The following is an 18278-nucleotide window of genomic DNA, read 5'->3' as shown; positions in this document are numbered from 1 at the left end:
TACATGAAAAGATAGTTAACATCATTTACCATAGGGAAACACAAATCAAAACCACGAGAGCTCACTTGCCACTTTTTATGATGCCGCATATCAAAAAACAAATGCGCAAAAGTAGAAAGCAGCATGTGTGAAGAATTTCAAATAATAGTACACTCTCGGTGAAAATGCAAAATGGTCCAACTGCTTTGTGAAACAATTAAAAATTAAACTGATTTTATCACATACACTTGGTATTTATCACATTCCACTTTTGGGTATTTATCCAAAAGAATTGAAGTTGGGATCTCAAAAAGATATTTGCTTTCCAGTGTTGATTACAGCATTATTTGAAATAGTCAAGGAGTGAAATAATCCAAACACTTATCAACAGATACATGTATAAACTGATGTGATACATACACATAAGGGAATGTATATATGTGATATACACACACACAAAGGACTCAATGTCATATGCAACAATATGAATGAATCTAGAGGCCACTATGCGTGCTAAAACAAAATAAGCCACTCACAGAAAAATAACTATTGCATGATTCCAAGTCAAACTCATCAAAGCAGAGGCAATACTATACTTCAAAATGTGTTGAAGACAGAGCTCATGTTTGTAAGTTTATCGTAATTTTTTTTAAGTTACTAAGTAAGTTAGTGGAGACTTAAATACAGCTGAGCAAACAGCTAAACATGTTACACATAAGTTAAGCCAATCATTCTCCAGATTCTAGAACAGAGAAACAATGAAATGGAGAAAATAAATGAGATAAATGAGAGGTTAATACATATAAAGGATAAAATGATAAACTTTCATATCTAATCAAAGTACCAGAAACATCAGAGCAAACAGACAAAAGGTATATTCAAAGAGATAACGGCTAGTGTATTTCCAAAAGTAATGAAAAATAGAAATCCATGGATGATGAATCCAGGCTAATCATTCAGCTCATCATTTATGGAGAGAAAAATGAAGAGTTATGATCCTGCAAAAATCTTACAATAAGAGTAAAAAATGGAAAACACTAGAAGACAACGGAAACAAGACAATAATGGTTGAGAAGTTTCCAGATATTAGGAAAAATATAAATTCACACACATAGAAAATAAGGATGAAAATAAAACCACAACCAAATGCACTGCAATGAAACCACCAAAAAAAAAACCATCCAAATGACTTATGAATACAAACAATAATATCAGTAGAATATTGAACATTATCTTCTAAGCAAAGAAATTAAATTCTCATTTTAGAATTACAATCTAGGTAAAGCTATGCTTCAATAATAGGGCTAAAATTGTCTCCATAGTTTTTAAAATGAAAGTTTATGACTGAAAATCCTTCAACGACAAAAACTTGTAAAGAGTCTTATCAAGAAAAAGGGAAGAGGGATAGACATTAAATTGCTGCTAGAGATGGCTGCATCCAATAGCAGAGTGTTTAGATTCAAGTCCTGGCTGTACTTCTGATCCTGCTTCCTGCTAACGTGCATCCTCCGAGGCAGCAAATGATGGCTTCCGTTGTTGGGTCCTGCCACTCAACAGGGAGAGCTGGATTAATTCTGGGCCTGCTTTTGGCCTGGCCCAATTATAACTGATACAGACATCTGGAAAGTCAAGAAACAGATGGTCGATCTCAATTTCCTCACACTGAACGGCATTGTGTGTGTGTGTGTGTGTGTGTGTGTGTGTGTGTGTGTGTGTGTCTGCATTTGAAATAAGATCAAATTAAATTTTTTAAAAGAAAAGAAAAAATGATTCCCAAAGTCTGAGCTATACTATTCATTTCAAAAGTTTGGTGGCTGATTCTACACATCATGAGCTTTTCCAAAAGGCCACACGTGCATGTAGGTCAAAAATGAAGTCACAGATAGATATCTGTCATTTCTTCTCCGCATGAGCTGCCCATCACACCAGCTTTAGAAACTACTGTTACAGAACACACACATCACTGTTCAGCTACGACCGACAGATTATTGGCTGCAGTCAGTTCAGGAGTGTTGTTAAAAAACCACAAGGCAAGCCACAAAGCAATTGTAAGTTTGACAAAAAGAGGAAAGAACAGGACATGAAAAGTTCTGTCCCCTTCCCCCCCACCCAACGAGTTCCAAAGTAGAGATAAGGATAGAAACCCACAGTCTGCCTTTTCCCTGAGTAACTTACAGCATCTGTATGTTCTATTTAAAATCCCTCAGACAAAAACAAACAAAAGCCTCTTCCTAGAAGTAACAGCCTGAGTGGACAAGAATGGCAGATGTAAGAGATTCATTGCAACCTGGCCAGGTTGCACCTGGTTTTGTCCCTGAAGGCTTCAGCCCCAGAGGTTCTAACATGCAGCATCCACTCTCACCAAGGTCACTAAGGAGGAATGTTTCGGTATTGATCTTTCATGCTACCACTGGTAACTGCACTGGGCACTGGCAATAAGGAACAGTGCAGACAAAGGCAGCAACGTGAGTGATGCACAGAGCACTGCATAAACACAAGGAGGCTGGCGAGCGTTTGCTCTCTTATTTTCACACTATCAACAGTGACTCCCACAGGACAAACTACCCAATGATACCTTAGCTACAGGAAGTAGGTAAGCCATCATTCTGAATCTCAGATGTATCCAACACTCACTGCAGAGAGTTTTCACAGTCCTCAAATACAACCTAATTCAATTTTCAAAATCAGTTTCCTTCCGACTCATCAAAACTTCATCACATAAAGCTAGTCAGAACATTTTTGATCCATAAAGATTGCTATAACTATAGGATGGACATGTGGTCACAGTGTTTAGAACCCAGTCCTTGCTGTACTTCCAAGCCAGTCTTGGCCAAGGCCACACCCTGACAGGCAGCAGATGATGGCTCAAAAACTTGAGTTTCTGCCACCCGCCTGGGAGCCCTGGTTGAGTTCTTGGCTCTCGGCTCTCGCCTAGCTTAGCCCTGGCTGCTGTGGGTATCTGCACAGTGAACTAGTAAATATATGATCTACCTCTGTCTGTTGCTCTCTCTGCCTTTCAAATAAAACGAGGTTTTCTTAAAATACCATAAGTAAGCTTTTCTAAAACAGTAAAAAAATTGAAAAAAAAACATAAAGGTAATACTAACATATTATTCACATCCATGCTATAATTATTTAAGTATAATTTAGCAGAAGAAAAAAAAATAAACATTTTATTCTGAACTCTTTACAATACATCACCAAACACTTTTTGTATAAATTCTATTATATGCAATATGTCTTTTCTACTTTATTACAAACTGTTTGATTTAAATGTTATTCATTGGTTGTACTTAGCTAGTTGAGGCCTTATTAAGAAGTCACACACAAATCCTTCACCTAAGAAAATATTCCGGAAAAACTATAGAGACAATGTTCTCAAAAGAAAACAACTCTTTCTCACTCTGTTGCAAACAGTAGTAATATGTAAGAGATCAGTGCTGCAATAATCAATTTTTGAATTTTTAAATTTATCTTGAATATAAACTGGTCACATTGGGAAGGACAGATATTACATATTCCCAAGGGCAAAAAAATCAAAATGTTACCAAGATGCCTTTTTAAAATTACTGCATTTCTTGATTTTTAACTTCTAAGGATAATAGAGTGTACTTATTTATATTTAGAAATCCCAAAGGACTCAAAAACATTTAATAGTCGTATAATATGAATTTTTCGCAAATGTTTTTAAAATGATTACAAACTAATGTGTGCTGTGCCCTGTTCGCAGACATGCATCAGTTCAGAAGCAGGTGGGTTACTCTCCTCCATCCTTGAGAGGTAGGTAAGAATCAATAATGTCATTTACTACCAACTGCAGGATAAACAGAGACATCAATGGAGGTTTAACAGTCACCAATGGCAGGGCCTTTGATAAACACCTGGAACCTTCATAAAACAATTTAATCTGTGTATACATCACCTTCTATGGCACAATGCTAAGGACTATATTCACCTCTTCCGGAAGCTCCTCCAGGGGAAAGGCCTTGTCTTAAATACTAAAAGTACTTCTTTAGCTCAGAAACAGAGCTCAGTGTATACTTATTGATCAAATAATAGCTGGAGTATGACAGATACTTTCAAAGCAATTAAAAGAAAATCAGGATGTGGGTAAAGATCTGGACACATAGATAGGTATAAGGATCAAGATCATCAAAGTGACTGAAATAGCATTCCTTCACAGAGCAAATGGTTTTATCCAGTATAACCATTTTCAGAAGGTCTAACAAGATTTTACTACACTATTGCTGCTTAGCTTTAAACTCTTCTGGGAGAGGTTTACAAACATGATGGCTTCTGTACTATTCCTTGATGCACACTTTTATAAAGCCATCTCACCTCTGCATAAAGCACGTGATTCAAATAAGAAGGGAGCTTTACTATACAAAACCCAGAAGAAAATACAAACAATGCATTTTCCCCACTTCTTGGTCAACACACACACACACACACACACACACACACACACACACACACACAGTATTTTGGTAATAAAGCAAGGGTCATCATCTATGTTATTTTCATTTACATTCATGAATAACAAGATTTTTTTAAGTGTCCCTCAATCTTCTATCAACTTAGCATTAAAATCACCTTTCACCAAATCCCTTATCTTTTTTGTCTGACCTTCTTTAATCTCTCAAAATTCTGCCTCAATTATTTTAAAAACGCTCATGATGCAAATTATATTCCAACGTATGAGAGCTGCAGCCTTGCATTATATTAACTATTTTAAATGAACCAACACCAAAGAAGTCAAAAGCATACGCTGAAACATCTTCATAGGTCTTCTAAACACTGTTTACTAGAATTTTTACTCCATTATATTTAGGTTAAGTTTCTGCGTTCCCCTTCTCTCCAAGATTAAATCATGTTCACACACCCTTCCATGTCATCTCCTGTCTCCCATCTCTTTTGTCTAAGAACGCCAAAGCATTTCATTATTTTATTTTACCAATCCTGTGAAGTCACTGGTACAGAGGGCAGTAGGGCTGACGAGTTAAGCAGGCTACCAGAGTTGCACTAAACAGACCCAAACTTCCTACCCCTGGAGCTCCTTAAAGCTGGCTGGAAAATCAGCTAAGGGCCCATTTTCTTTCAGGTCATTGGTGGGGGGTGGAGGGGAAATAGTGGTAAAACAAAAACAAATACACACAAAAAAAATCTTAGCCACAAAGGGAGGCGCGCACACACACACACACACACACACACACACACACACAAATGTACGTTTCAGAAGATGGAAACACAACTGGACTTGCTCTTTTAGTTCCCAAGAGTTTAAACACCAGGGACATCTGTATCTTGATTTAAAAAAAAAAAAAAAAAAAAAACTCCTGAGGGCAATTTGATCAGACACTGAACATCCCTCCTTCAAAGAAACGTACCTTGTGACACTCCAAGAAGGAAGGGAGATATTTAAAGTAAAACCTGCCTGGAATCATCACCCCTGACTAGAGGAAGAGAATAAAAAGCAGTTGGCTTTAGGCGTCTTTTGAACATTTTGCAGTATAAGCCCTGGTCCACAAGAAGCTACTGGTGAAATTCTACTCATCTCTGGCAGTCTCACAGCTGCACAAACTCGTACCCACACGCGCACATCTCTGCTTCCATTCCCGAGATTTTCTGCCCATGACCCAAAACGTGGACCCAATGCTACAAAAAGCAAAGTCATGGGGCAATGCGGGGGGTGGGGTGGGGGGGGGGGGTGTTGCAAAGGACTGAAAGATCCAGAAAGGCACGGGTGTAGGGGTAGCTGGCTCGGGGGTTCTCATAAAGCAGGCATCCACGGGGGGGGGGGGGGGGCAGATACAGAATGCAGAGGTGGAAAGAAAGCAATGCCGGATGCCCACTCTGACATCGCCTTCCGTCTCCCTGCCCTCCATCACCCCATCCTCCCCCGCAGGACCACCTCCGGCCGAGAGGTCGCCACCGCCAGTGCCCCCATCCTCATCGTAGAGGGGAACCAAGTGAAACGGCATTGCAATAAAGAATAGGGCTGAGCAGTGGGTGAGGGTCTCACTGGGCTCCAGGATGAAGACCCAGCCGCTGGTAGCCTCGCCAGGGGACCAGCGGCAGCCCAAGAGGAGGGTAAAAGTGAGGCTGGAAGGAGGGTCTCGCCTCCGGCGCTGCCAGGGAAGGCTTCAGTTACTCACATTCTCCGTGTCCCGCTCGTTCACCGTCGGCAATGGCGTCCGGGCCGACATTTTGTGCGGACGGCCGGGGTCGGGCCGGGGTCCCACCGGCCGGGCTCGTGTGCGGGCCCCTGGGGCCAGAAGGAGAGAGTGCAGAGGCAAGCACAAGGCCAGAGCCCGGCCCGGGCGAGCGGCTCCCGCAGGCCGCGGGGCGGTGCAACAAGCGGCCCCGGCGGTGGAGAGGGGGAAGAGGACGCGGAGGAAGAGGAGGGGGAGCCGCTCCGCACGGCGGCGCCGCCGGGAGACGCGGGCCGGAGCCAGGGAGGGCTCCGGGCGAGAGCCGTAGCCCGGCGCGAGCCGGACGGCGAGGCCGGCAGGATGCGGCGCCGAGGGACAGGAGGCGGAGGGTGGAAAAGGGAGCCTGGGGTTGTGGGGGGCGGCGTCCGGGGCCCCCGCTAAGCTCTCCGGGCCATGGCTGAAGGTGAACTCGGCGTCTCCAATCACTGCCCGGCTCGTCCCCACGAGCCCGGCTCGGCGGCCCTGACAGCGCCCCGCCTCAGGTGTGCGGCGCCGCCCGGCCCCGCCGCAGCCACGCGCCCCGGGCCCAGCAGCGGCGGCGTCCCGACTCCCGGCACCCGAGCCCCCGGCGCGCGCGCGTCCCTGCGGGGTCCGCGCTTCCCCGCCGCCGCCACCGCCGCGCCTCAGCCCGGAGGAGCGGCCGGAGCAGGCTGCGCGCGGAGCGGCGGGCGAGGCACGCAGCGCCCAGAGGCACTTGGCGGCCGCCGCCGGGTGGGCGGGCGCCAGCCGAGGGGGCCACTCCATTCATTCCCTCATTAGGGATGCGGAGCCGCCTCCTCCTCCTCCCGCGCTCTCAGGGCCCCGCCTGTCCTTGTTTATTTTTGCTTCTCGCCCCACCCGCGGAGTTTATGGTCGTCTAAGAGCCCGTGGTGCTTTTTTTAAAAAAAAATTTTTTTTTAATTTATTCCTGTTTGGTTTTTGCCGGGTTGGGGTGCGAGAGAGCTGATGCAGACAAGTGCCCCCTCCCCCTTTTATTGTCCGTTTGATTGTAGATACTACGCTAGATCTTACACTCCTGCGTATGGATCTCAGGACTTTCTCCATTCTAAAATGCTTCGCCTCCGCCCCCGTATCCCAGCTTCCTCAGTTGCTGACCCGAGCCCCCCTTTAAGTCTCTTTCTTGGAGGAGCCGTAGGGTTCAGGGTCACCCTCACAGTTGTGCAATGGGCAGAACAGCCGCACAGCAGCGCCAGCAGCCTTGGAGGTGCGGCCGGAGAAGCCTTGGTACCAGGACTGAGACTCGGACGACCTGGGCTCCTTGGGAATGGCACGGGCCACAGAGGGCTCCCCTCACCCTGCGGCAGAGAGTCCCAACACGCACCCTGGCTGATCGTCACTTCCTGGGACGCAAGGAAGTGTCACTCAGGCCAGCCATCTCCCATTTGGGCCCTGACCTAGCCCTTCCAGGTGGCTTCTGAATCCTCCCACACACCTGCCACTCCTGATTACCTTCTGCAGACTTTGCGAATGTATACTGCATTGTTCAAGGCCCATTAGCCCTTTAAAAAATCAATGCTGCTTTGTTGTTTTTTTCCCCCCTAGCTTATTTGAGAGCTTCTATTCTGCACACTCAGCCTCTAGGACAAAAACCTGACCATGTCTCTGTTGCTGTGCCTTTCCACTTCAAGGATGGGCTGCAAGACAAACATTAGACAGAAGCGGACAGATCTTTTTCTTCCTCCCCTTCTTTTATTTATTCTTTCCTTTCTTCCTCCTCTTTCTCCCTAACCCTCCTTTCTTCTTCCCTTCTCTCTCCTCTTACAATGATGAGAAATTAATTTTCTCTCCTGAAGTCCATCCATTGAAGGAAGAGTGCGGGCAGCAGATGGTTTTTATCTCGACTCATTAAAGATTGTTTCTGAAAAGTTAACACTTGACCCTAAGAACATGGGTCCAAAAGACCCATAGCAAATAGCAAATAAAAATAGCAAATAAAAATCCTCTGAGAAAAAAATAAATTCTCACTTGGTGCATATTCACTTGTAGAACACTCCATAATATTTATTTCTTTATGCATTTTTTGCCTTATAAACATTTTGCAAGTTCACAAAGCAAATAAAAACCGCAAGACCCCTTTGGTGGTCATCGCAGCTCCGTCAAGAGAATTCGGGCTTTGGAACTGCACACTGCAGGCTGAATTAGGGGGGTGTAACTGGGAATGCCAAGCTCTTACGGGTCCTCTGCAAAGTTTCTGAATCGCTGAGGCGGACCCAACGTGCCAGGATAGAAGCTTGCACTTTTTTGATGAACCACAGCCACTGCCGCCTGTGACCACTGCTAAGGTAGTGTCACTGACCACAGCAATCACACAGAAGAAGCGTGTATTACAAAAGCCCCTGTACTAACCGGGGAATAAAGTTTCTGTGAAAGCGGGTTTAACCATGAAAATACAAGTTTTTCCTTCAGCGGCTAGCTTGGATTTTGCTCTTGCATGTTATCTTGACCTAAGAGGCACGTGTGCATATATGTATATTTTACAAAATTCTACTCCAGTGATTTATTTAAGGTCATAGATGTACCAGGTTAATAAAATACAGAAGATAACTGGAATGTGCAGTGCTGTTCAGTCCTGCACCAGTCACAAAGCCCACGGGTTAACCCCTGCCCCCATAAAATATAATGACTAATTGGAGACAGCTGAAGGGAGAGGTCAGGCTTCTGGCCCAGTGGTTTCCATACACTTTGATGTATATGCATTAAAAGTTTGGTGCAGCTAAGGCCCCATTTGGGACACCCACATCCCAAATGGAAGTGCCTGGGTTTGAGTCTTGACTGCTGCTGTGTCCAGACTCCTGCTAATGTGCACACCGGAGGCAACTGCTGCTGGTTCAAGAGCCCGCTACCCATGTAGGAGGCCAGGATTGAGTTCCGGGCTACATTTCCGATCCGGCCCATTTCCACATGGGGAAATAAATCAATGGCTTGTAGAATTCTCTTCTTCTCTTTCAGAGAGTGAAAATTTTCAAAATTTTAAAATAAAAGTATGACCATTCCTTTAGCCACACTTGTGGGTCCATATTGGAATTTACCGAATGTTAAATAATAACAAGGAGTATTTTCTAAGTCAACTATTTGTTAAGGTTTATAGTAGTACAGTTATGTATAAATGAAATAATTATTGAATAATTCAGACTCATAATTCTGGCTAACAAAAGTTAGAAACAAGTCCACCCCCCCAAATAATAATTTTCAAGTATTAATACCATTACTTTTAGGTTTGATACATAGCTAAAAGTAAATGGAAATGTGCTTTATTTATTTATCTATTCATTTATTTATTTATTGTAAAGTCAGACATGCAGAGAGGAGGAGAGACAGAGAGGAAGATCTTCCTCTGATGATTCACTCCTCTAGTGGCCAAAATGGCTGGAGCTGAGCCAATCTGAAGCCAGGAGCCAGGAGCTTTTTCGGATCTCCCATGCAGAAGCACAGTCCCAAAGCTTTGAGCTGTCTTCGACTGCTTTCCCAGGCCACAAGCAGGGAGCTGGAAGGGAAGTGGGGCTACTAGGACCCAAACCAGTGCTCATATGCGATCCCAGCGCATGCAAGGCAAAGACTTTAGCTGCTAGGCTACCGCACTGGGCCTGAAAATGTGCTTTTAATAGGATAAAAACACGTCATTGTGTTTTTAAAAGGAGTAATGGAGTGTGTACCCCGCTTGAACAAGCTTCCCCTTCCAACTTCCTGAGGCAGTACAGTGATAGAATCCAAACCATTCAGTCCTAGTCCTTAATCATGAACATGCTCGTGAGCAAAATTTTCTTGTATCACTAAATGACAAAGCAGTACTTTAAGACTCAGTAATTTTCTTTAAGGTTACTAATCAAATGTGACACATTCAAGTTAGAGGCTTCTAACTCAATATGATAGATAATGAAAGTTTCAAGAACTAGCTTTTGCTTTTCAAAAGAGAAATAAAAATCTACAGTGCTAAACCTACACAGAATTGCCACAAAAGAGCAGTACCTACCATCAGCCTGCTGGAAAATAATTCCCTACAACTACACAGCCCATAAGGCACTCACTGCATGTATCTGTTCAGTATTTGACATATAACTAACTATTTATTTTGCCTCTTTTTAAATAACAAATTTAAAAAATGATTTTTGTCCATTATTGAAAATTGTTAAAATTCTGCTTGAAAACCTTAACGCTATGAATCCTCCCTTTAATATGTAAAATTGCAGAAATCTAGATACAGACCAAGTATTTCTGATGAGAATGTGTCATTTGAATTGGGTTGTGCTATAATTTAAAAAAATTATGAAGGCTTCATAAAGGGGGAAAAAAGACCAAACTATCCCACTAATATATTGATTACATATTAAAGCTAATCATTTGATGCATCAACCTAAATGAAATGTTTACTTAAATTAATTTCAACTGCTTTCCCGTTCTCAGATATGGATGCTGGAAATTCTAAACATAAATTATATCTGTTGAACAGCCAGTTCCAGAAAAATCAAAGATCTTCATTTGAAGTGACAAATAATTTCCTGTGTGACATCTTAGTACCAAATAAACATTGAGTGCCATTCCACCACATGCCAAATATTCTTTACTTAATAGAGAATATTCTTTACCTAATATTACCAGAATTTAGGATTTTATTAGTCTCTTAAGAGAGCTGAGTGGCAAACATGTTAAATTCACACAAATGAGTGTTAACAGATTGCAGTCATTTGTAGACAAAGAACTTATCTAATGTGACAGATTTAGCACAGTTAATAGTGAACTCATGAAACTGTACAATTCTGGTAGCATGTGCTCTAAATAGTCTTGAGCAATTGATAATTACATATTGAGGGTATACAATATTGCATGTCCTACAAGGCTATTTATAGCATTTCATTTAGCCACACACAAAAAACCAATAGGATAAACAGTTCTGTATGGTAACAAATCTTACTTAATTGAAAAGAAACGTGGTTAATATCCATCAGGAAAATCAGTTATTTTCTAACTTGGTTTAGTTATGATTATAGTCCTGTAGTTAGCAAAGGAAACTTTTCTTGTACGTCAACATTTGCAACTTAAAATGTGAGATCAATGGGGCCTGGTGTAGTAGCCTGGCAGCTACTAATGTCCTTGCCTTGCATATACCTAGATCCCATATGGGCACCGGTTCTAATCCTGGCTGCCCCGCTTTGTATCCAGCTCCCTGCTTGTAGTTTGGAAAAGCAGTCAAGGATGGCCCAACGCCTTGGGACCCTGCACCTGCATGGGAGACCCAGTAAATGCTCCAGGCTTCTGGCTTCAGATTGGCTCAGCTCCAGCCATTGTGTCATTTGGAGAATAAATCATCAGATGGAAGATCTTCTCTGTATCTCCTCCTCTCTTTATATCTGACTTTGCAATAAAAATAAAATAATTCTTTTCTAAAAATGTGAGATCACTGAAATGAACAAGTGCCTCAAGAGAAAAACGTATTTTAAAAGTATATGAAGCTGCCGCCCTTTCATGTTGTGCGCTGGTTTGTGGTCAGAAAAGAAGGAAACCTCCCTGCGATTCAATTACATTGAACTTCATAGCGGTCACTATAAATGCAGAAATGTCAGCTCAGGAGTCGGTCCCATGCTCTTTTGCAGTGGTGTCACTATGTGCTCTCCAGACACAGTTTCTGTTGTAGGGATGTGTAGTCCCCACTCCCCTCACACACATGGCTCAGCCATGTTGGACTGTTTGAAATTCCCTAGCGCATCACACTCCAGTACTTACCTGCTGCTTTTTTGTCAGCTGTTCTCTCTTCTTGGAATGTCTCTCTTGTTTCTGGCGAATTTTAAGGTCTTTGAAAACCTTTTGGAAATGTCATGGACACCTACATTCCTCCATACACACGCAGAGAGTTGGCTAATCCTTCCCTCCGCGCTGCCCGTGGACCTTGGACAATCCCTCACCACTGCTGTGTGTGCTCTGTGTGCTGGCCTGATCCCCTAGCAGCGCACTAAAGTAAGGAGTCATATCTCATTTCAGACTTTCTGCCCAGGACTTAGGAAAACGCCTACCCATCAGGAGGTGGCAATTTTCAAAATGCCCTTAGTTGACTTATTCAGTACATTCTTTTGCATCTCAATGATTTGTGATCTAGGAGCTAAAAATATAGGAAAACAAATGCAGTTTGCAAACAGGGGCTGTGTGAGCTCACGTGGTGTAAAAGACATCTTCTAAACAAATGTTATTGATTGGATAGCAAAGTGACTCTGTTCTACAAGGCAGAAGCTTAACATATGCTGCTAATTTGATTACCCTGTGACTTAAGTATTCATTTTTATCCATACACAGTCATTTCTGTCCAGTAATATTTCACAGAGCAGTTTTTCAGTGATTATCTGCGTGAAACAAAGAGTCCTGGCTACAAGCACCTGGTCAGAAGGAAGCACTTCAAAAATAGGTCTAACAATTTTTTTTAAATATATAGTAATTTGAAAAGGGAGTTCTAGAACCAACGGTGTTAGCAGATTAAGTTCAGAAAGCATTCACCAGGAATTGCCTTTCAGCAGCCTGGGTGTCACACCAGCACTTGGCAGGGAAAATTGGGTTAACAAGATAAAGTATAAGATGCATAGGATAGTTATTGGTGGTAAGTTCTGTACTAGTCTTTAACGATGTTGCAGAAATGCAGATGAAAAGCAACATTCATAGCATCATCATTCAGCAAAGGGACAACGTTTGTATACAGATTCTTAAACGATTAGGTCTGGATAAACGTAACATGATTATACTTTTGTCACACAGAAAGCAAAACAATCCTTCCCAAGTTATAGTAGCCACCCTAAAGTAAGAGTTTGGTTATCTTCCAACATAGCATTTGTGCTTCAAATTGAACATAATGTAATTTAATATCCCTTTAGAAGACTATGAAATTTGAATATTTAATTTCATGGACAACATACTGAGTGATTTGTTCCCTTCTATTGCTATACTTCACTTCGTTAGCGTAAAAACATTAGTTTTGTAGCTTCCTTCTGTAAACTCGATTGATTCAATCTTTCCAAGTTGTTTTTTCTTTGTTAAATGTTGCATCTCTCCCCTGACAAATTTCTTTAGGAGTTGCTATTCTTCTTTTTATCTGTGGAGTCTTTTAAAAATAGTGAGCCTCACTAATGCCAGGAATTATTCTCAGTTTTTCAGAAAGAGCAGCAGACAAAAAGACAAAATCCCAACCTATATGAAATTTATGTTTTGATAAGCACTTCCAGTGTCTAGACAGCTCAACATCAGAGAATTCCATAATACAAATAACATTTTGTAATGCACTAAGAATGTTTCTCTTTTACAAACACAAGCATTCAGATTTGAATAAAAAATTAAGAATTGCAATATTTAGAACTTTTCTCCACATCAAGATAATTGCTTTCTCTCAATATTTTTGCCTTTCTCCAACAGGCTTTTTTATGAATGGCTTCAACTTGCTGCACAAATACCTTGGATGCTTAAAATCAGGATGAAGATCATTCCTCAGCAGGTGACTTGTGTTTGACCTGCATTTGGTCATACTATCCCAGCTATGTTGTACTGACACCTTAACTACCTTTCATCACTATGATCTGCTTTGCTGTCAATCACTTAGTTTTCTCCTTCCTGTTTCCAGCAGCATCAGAAAAGTGATAGTTTCATAGTTCAACAAGAACCATATAGTACATAAGAATCCACATTGATGATAAACAGTCCTAGAGTTTTTACCTGTCCATAATACAAAAATTAAGCCCATTATTGCTAGTAGTATATTCCACTTTCCCTTCATAGTGATTGAAACAATGGCTAGTAGGGAGGCACTGTAAGGGTTCAGTTCATGCTGTGTCCCTAGTAACTAGCATATGGCAGCTACTCCATTGATTGTATGAGGAAAGAATGCTTTATTCAATGATTTGTTGGAATTTGAAAATAGGTTTTCAGATCCCAGACTTCTTTAGAAGACCTTAATGCATTGCCACTCAGAAGTAAGAGACACAAATAAAGTCATTCGGTCTTTCCAAGCTGGCTGTCCATGATCACCCAATGGACATTTACTGTCTATCAGTTAGAAACTCAGTTACCATGGTTTTATCACTACTTGCCAATATCTTCCTCTTCTACTTCTAAATTTTTAATTTTAATTTAAATTTAAAATTTTTAAATTTCTAAGCTATATAAATGTCTCCTTTAAAGATATTTATTTATTTATTTATTTATTATTTCAAGGACACAGAGATCTGCTATCCACTAGCTTGCTTGCTAATACTCCAAGTTGCCTGGCCCAAAGCCAGGATCCAGGAATTCAAACTGAGTCTCTCATCTGGGAAACAGGACCCCACTTGTCAGGTGTTACCTGCTGCTTCTTGGAGTGGCATCAAGAGGAATCATCTGGAATCAGCAGCAGACCTGGGAGACAAACCTAGGAACTCAGATGCACTTCAAGCAGTGCTCTAACTTATAAGCTGATCAGATTGCCAGGGCTACAACCCAGGCTTACTTACATGTGGAAAATACATTTCCTTTGTAATATTTTAATCATTCTGTTGCTATGTAGTTATTTCACATCCATCTTAACACTAAACACAATCAACTGCATGCTACTGCCTTACCTACTATGGTTGCAGTTCCATCCATATATTGCAATTAGTTTTAGAATAAAAATACCAAGACTTATAGCAACAACTGAGCTAAATCTTTAAAATGGTGCATCTGAAAAAGTGCCACTACATATTTAAGCCAATGAAGAGCTGTTACATCTTAAGAGCTCCTCTATTTCATATCCCACAGGCCCTGTAGCACCATCTTTGGTGTATTCTCAGTAGTGGAAAATCTTTGTCTTCTGAAATATTCTTTCAATTGAAGAGTCATTCAGAAACAACTTCGATGACCACAGTGAGTGACTGAATTGGACAATCCCCCATGTTATCAAACAACAGAAGCATAATAGTGAAAGCAATACTATCTTGTATGGAGCACATGAAATTATTTTTTAAAGATTTATTTATTTTTATTGGAAAGGCAAATACACAGAGAGAAGGAGGGACAGAGAGAAAGATCTTCCATCTGTTGGTTCACTCCCCAAGCACCCACAACAGCTGGAACTAAGCTGATATGGAGTCAGGAGCTTCTTCCGGGTCTCCCATGCAGGTGCAGGGTCCCAAGGCTTTGGGCCATCCTTGACTGCTTTCCAAGGCCACAGGCAGGGAGCTGGATGGGAAGTGGCATATCCAGGATAAAAACGCATATGGGACCCTGCTACATGCAATGTGAGGATTTAGCCACTAGGCTACCAGGCCGGGGCCACTTGGAATTATTCTTTAAAGGTGCATTCCAAACATCATAAAATGAAAGCCTCTTTTCAAACACAAAACCTTGAAAAGTGACTAAGAGCAGTGCTAATCACTGAATAATCATTTCTACACGTGGCTATATGGTTCATGCAGTTACAAAATATGCAGTCTTAAGGAAATGATGTGAAAGCTAAAGAAAAAAAAAAAACCTTGATTGCCAAGTGTCCAAAGGGCACAAGAAGCAAAAAAAAGTCTCATACAGGATCATCATACACAATATTTTCATCATATACAATATTTTCATTTTCATTAAGAGCTGATGGTTATGTGAGTTTTCTAAAGGCTTGTTTCATTATTTCTAACCATCTATATTAGAAGTCATATGAACAGATGAGTTAGTTCTTTCCTCAAAGAAGACATCAAGGTTCAAAGTGAGCAGCATACATTTCATGGTAGATTCTCTTGGATATCCAGTTCCTCCAGTTCCAAATCCAGGCCTCTTTTCACTCCTGGTTTCACTCCTGGATTGTTCACATGTATACACAGGCACCTGCAGAATAATCACTCATTTCACAGCAGGCTCTCTTTTTACTCTTGCTAAAACCATTGTTAGCTTTCATAATATGAGAACGTAAGTGCAAATCAAAGGGTTGAGGGTGTGATGCTAATAATTATCATGAACTTATTCTGCCATACATATGAAATAAAATCTAGTCTGCCTCTGGGAATAGGATTCAGAATGAACTGTACTATGTGAAGCTTACTTGATGTTTTCATATGGGTGAAATCAGATTAGAATTAAAGCCCAAAGCAAATTAGAATTAGGACAAAAATAACAAAACGATGTAACTGATAGCCTAAGTGTTATATGTTGGGGATGTGGACAGGTACAAGGAGAAAGATTCTGAACCCAGAAATGAGGAGACATTTTTAAAAATGTCTGGTAAATGAATTGAAGAGCATTGTGTCTTTTGGTGGCAATCAAATTGCTTAAGCAACTACCATGTGAGAAATGACTGTAAGTCTATCCAGTCAATGCACACTAAAGAATGACAGGTCAGGAATGGGAGCTGTGGTGCAGTGTGTTTACCCATCAGCCCAAGCCATCAACCCACTTTTGCTTCCAATCCAGCTTCCTGCTAATGTGTCCTAGAACGGAGTCAATAAAGGCCCAAATACTTGGGTTCCTGCCACTCAAGTGGGAGGCTTAATGTAGTTCTTCTCTCTGGCTTTAGCCTGCTCCAATCCCAACTATTACAGGCATTTAGAATGCAAATCAGCAAATGGAAGATTTCGTTCGCACACTCTCTCTCCCTCTCTCTCTGACTCTATCTTTCATATAAAAATAAAACAAATCTTTTAAAAAGGTTTATTTTTGAAATGCAGAGAGATAAATTAAACAAAATATTTATTTCAAAAAGCTTGCTTTCTTTTTGAAAAGCAGAGAGATAAATTAAATAATTATTTCAAAAGCTTGTGGTGTTCCCAGGCTACAGCAGGGAACTGGAACTGTAGCAGCTGGAACATGAACCAGCACCCACAAGGGATGCTAGCACCACAGGACGAATCCAGACTACTGCAACATGTCAGCCCCAAAATAAATATGTTTTAAGAAAAGGAGTGAAACAGGTTACCACACAGCAAACATATGAAATTGGAGATCCCACTTACATTTGTTTTACAGTTAAAGCTCATAGTAGTTCAAGGAAATGCCTAAGGCAAATTAGACCAACCCTCCAAAGATTTAGGAACCATCCAGGACTTGTTGACTTATCAATAAAAAAATAAGTTGATCCAGATGGGAATAATCTAATCACTCCTGCAGGCAGAGTGGCTCACGGACATGGAATCTGCGTAGCCACACAGCACCCTACATTCATGTGGGCCCTGAGTTTGGCTTGATGCTCTGTTATCGTCATTCTTTAAGTCTGAATAGTTTTTGAACAAGGATTTCTAACCTAGAACCAATTTTTGTAGTCAGTCCTACTTGCAGAGTTGTTCTGAGGACTAAGTGAATTTATATGCATAAAATGGTTTCAGGCACCATAACTAACTCTCAGTGATCTGTTGCCTATTGTTATTGATGTTATTATCATCAGTAGTTACGTTCAAGAAATATGAGAAAGCAGATGATCTCAGTTGATGCGAGTTTCACTGACCTCAGCCACCTGAACAAAGAGGATAGTTAGTGAAACACAAGGTGTGTCCTAAATGCCAGCATCAGTGTTAATGAAGAAGCGGGGTGAACCATATCTATTCATCAAGCTTAACAGCAACAAAAACAATAACTTGGAAGTAACAGCTCACATACTAAGCTTTGTACTGGAATCACACTCAAAAGTAGAAGGCATGCTCTGAGGTTCACAATCATCATCTTGTTCAGTCTTCTCAGAAATTGTAAGGGAGTTGCCCAAGGTCCCTGATGTCACTAGAGGGAATTGCTCATGCGCTCAAAGAGCTCACAATCTAGTTAAACCCAACTCCTAACCTCTCCACCATTCAGACCTGATCAATATTTTCCTTCCTTCTTTCACTGAACCATGTGTGTGTGTGGGGGGGGGGAGGGGGCAGGGGAGAGATAGAGGCAGAGAGAGATAGAGAGAGAGGGAGAAAGAGAAAGAGAGAGAGAAAGAAGAATTAAAGCCAACAACAAACTAGAATTAGGGCAAAAATAAAGGAAAGCTGAAACTGATAGCTAGGAGGTTATGTGTTCTGAGTGCTAGTAAGAGTTGAGGGACTCTACATAGAAATGGGAAGAAATTTTGCCTGGTTGAGAAGTTGAGGGAGAACTTATGATCGAATTATGTGTTTTCTTTTAGTGGGAAGAAGTCAAATTGTTTAA

The 18278-nt window shown here is 41.4% G+C and overlaps 1 protein-coding gene across 3 annotated transcripts in view; it reads right to left on the bottom strand.

Annotated features, from left to right (window-relative positions):
• The window catches only part of MARK1 (microtubule affinity regulating kinase 1), a 124704-nt gene extending 117800 nt beyond the window's left edge, over positions 1-6904 (bottom strand). For 2 of the 3 annotated variants that reach the window (XM_040985319.1, XM_040985320.1), the window contains exon 1: positions 6135-6904. In XM_040985319.1, the coding sequence (XP_040841253.1) occupies positions 6135-6185 (51 nt within the window). In that variant the 5' untranslated portion in view covers positions 6186-6904. The remainder of the gene's footprint in view (positions 1-6134) is intronic. The other variant, XM_040985321.1, reaches the window with a different exon arrangement.
• Between the last annotated feature and the right edge of the window lie 11374 nt (positions 6905-18278).

The sequence above is a fragment of the Ochotona curzoniae genome, unplaced genomic scaffold (genome assembly GCF_017591425.1).
Source record: "Ochotona curzoniae isolate NIBS_2020 unplaced genomic scaffold, NIBS_Ocur_1.0 contig_430, whole genome shotgun sequence".
NCBI lineage: Eukaryota > Metazoa > Chordata > Mammalia > Lagomorpha > Ochotonidae > Ochotona > Ochotona curzoniae.
This window is presented reverse-complemented; position numbering and strand designations above follow the sequence as displayed.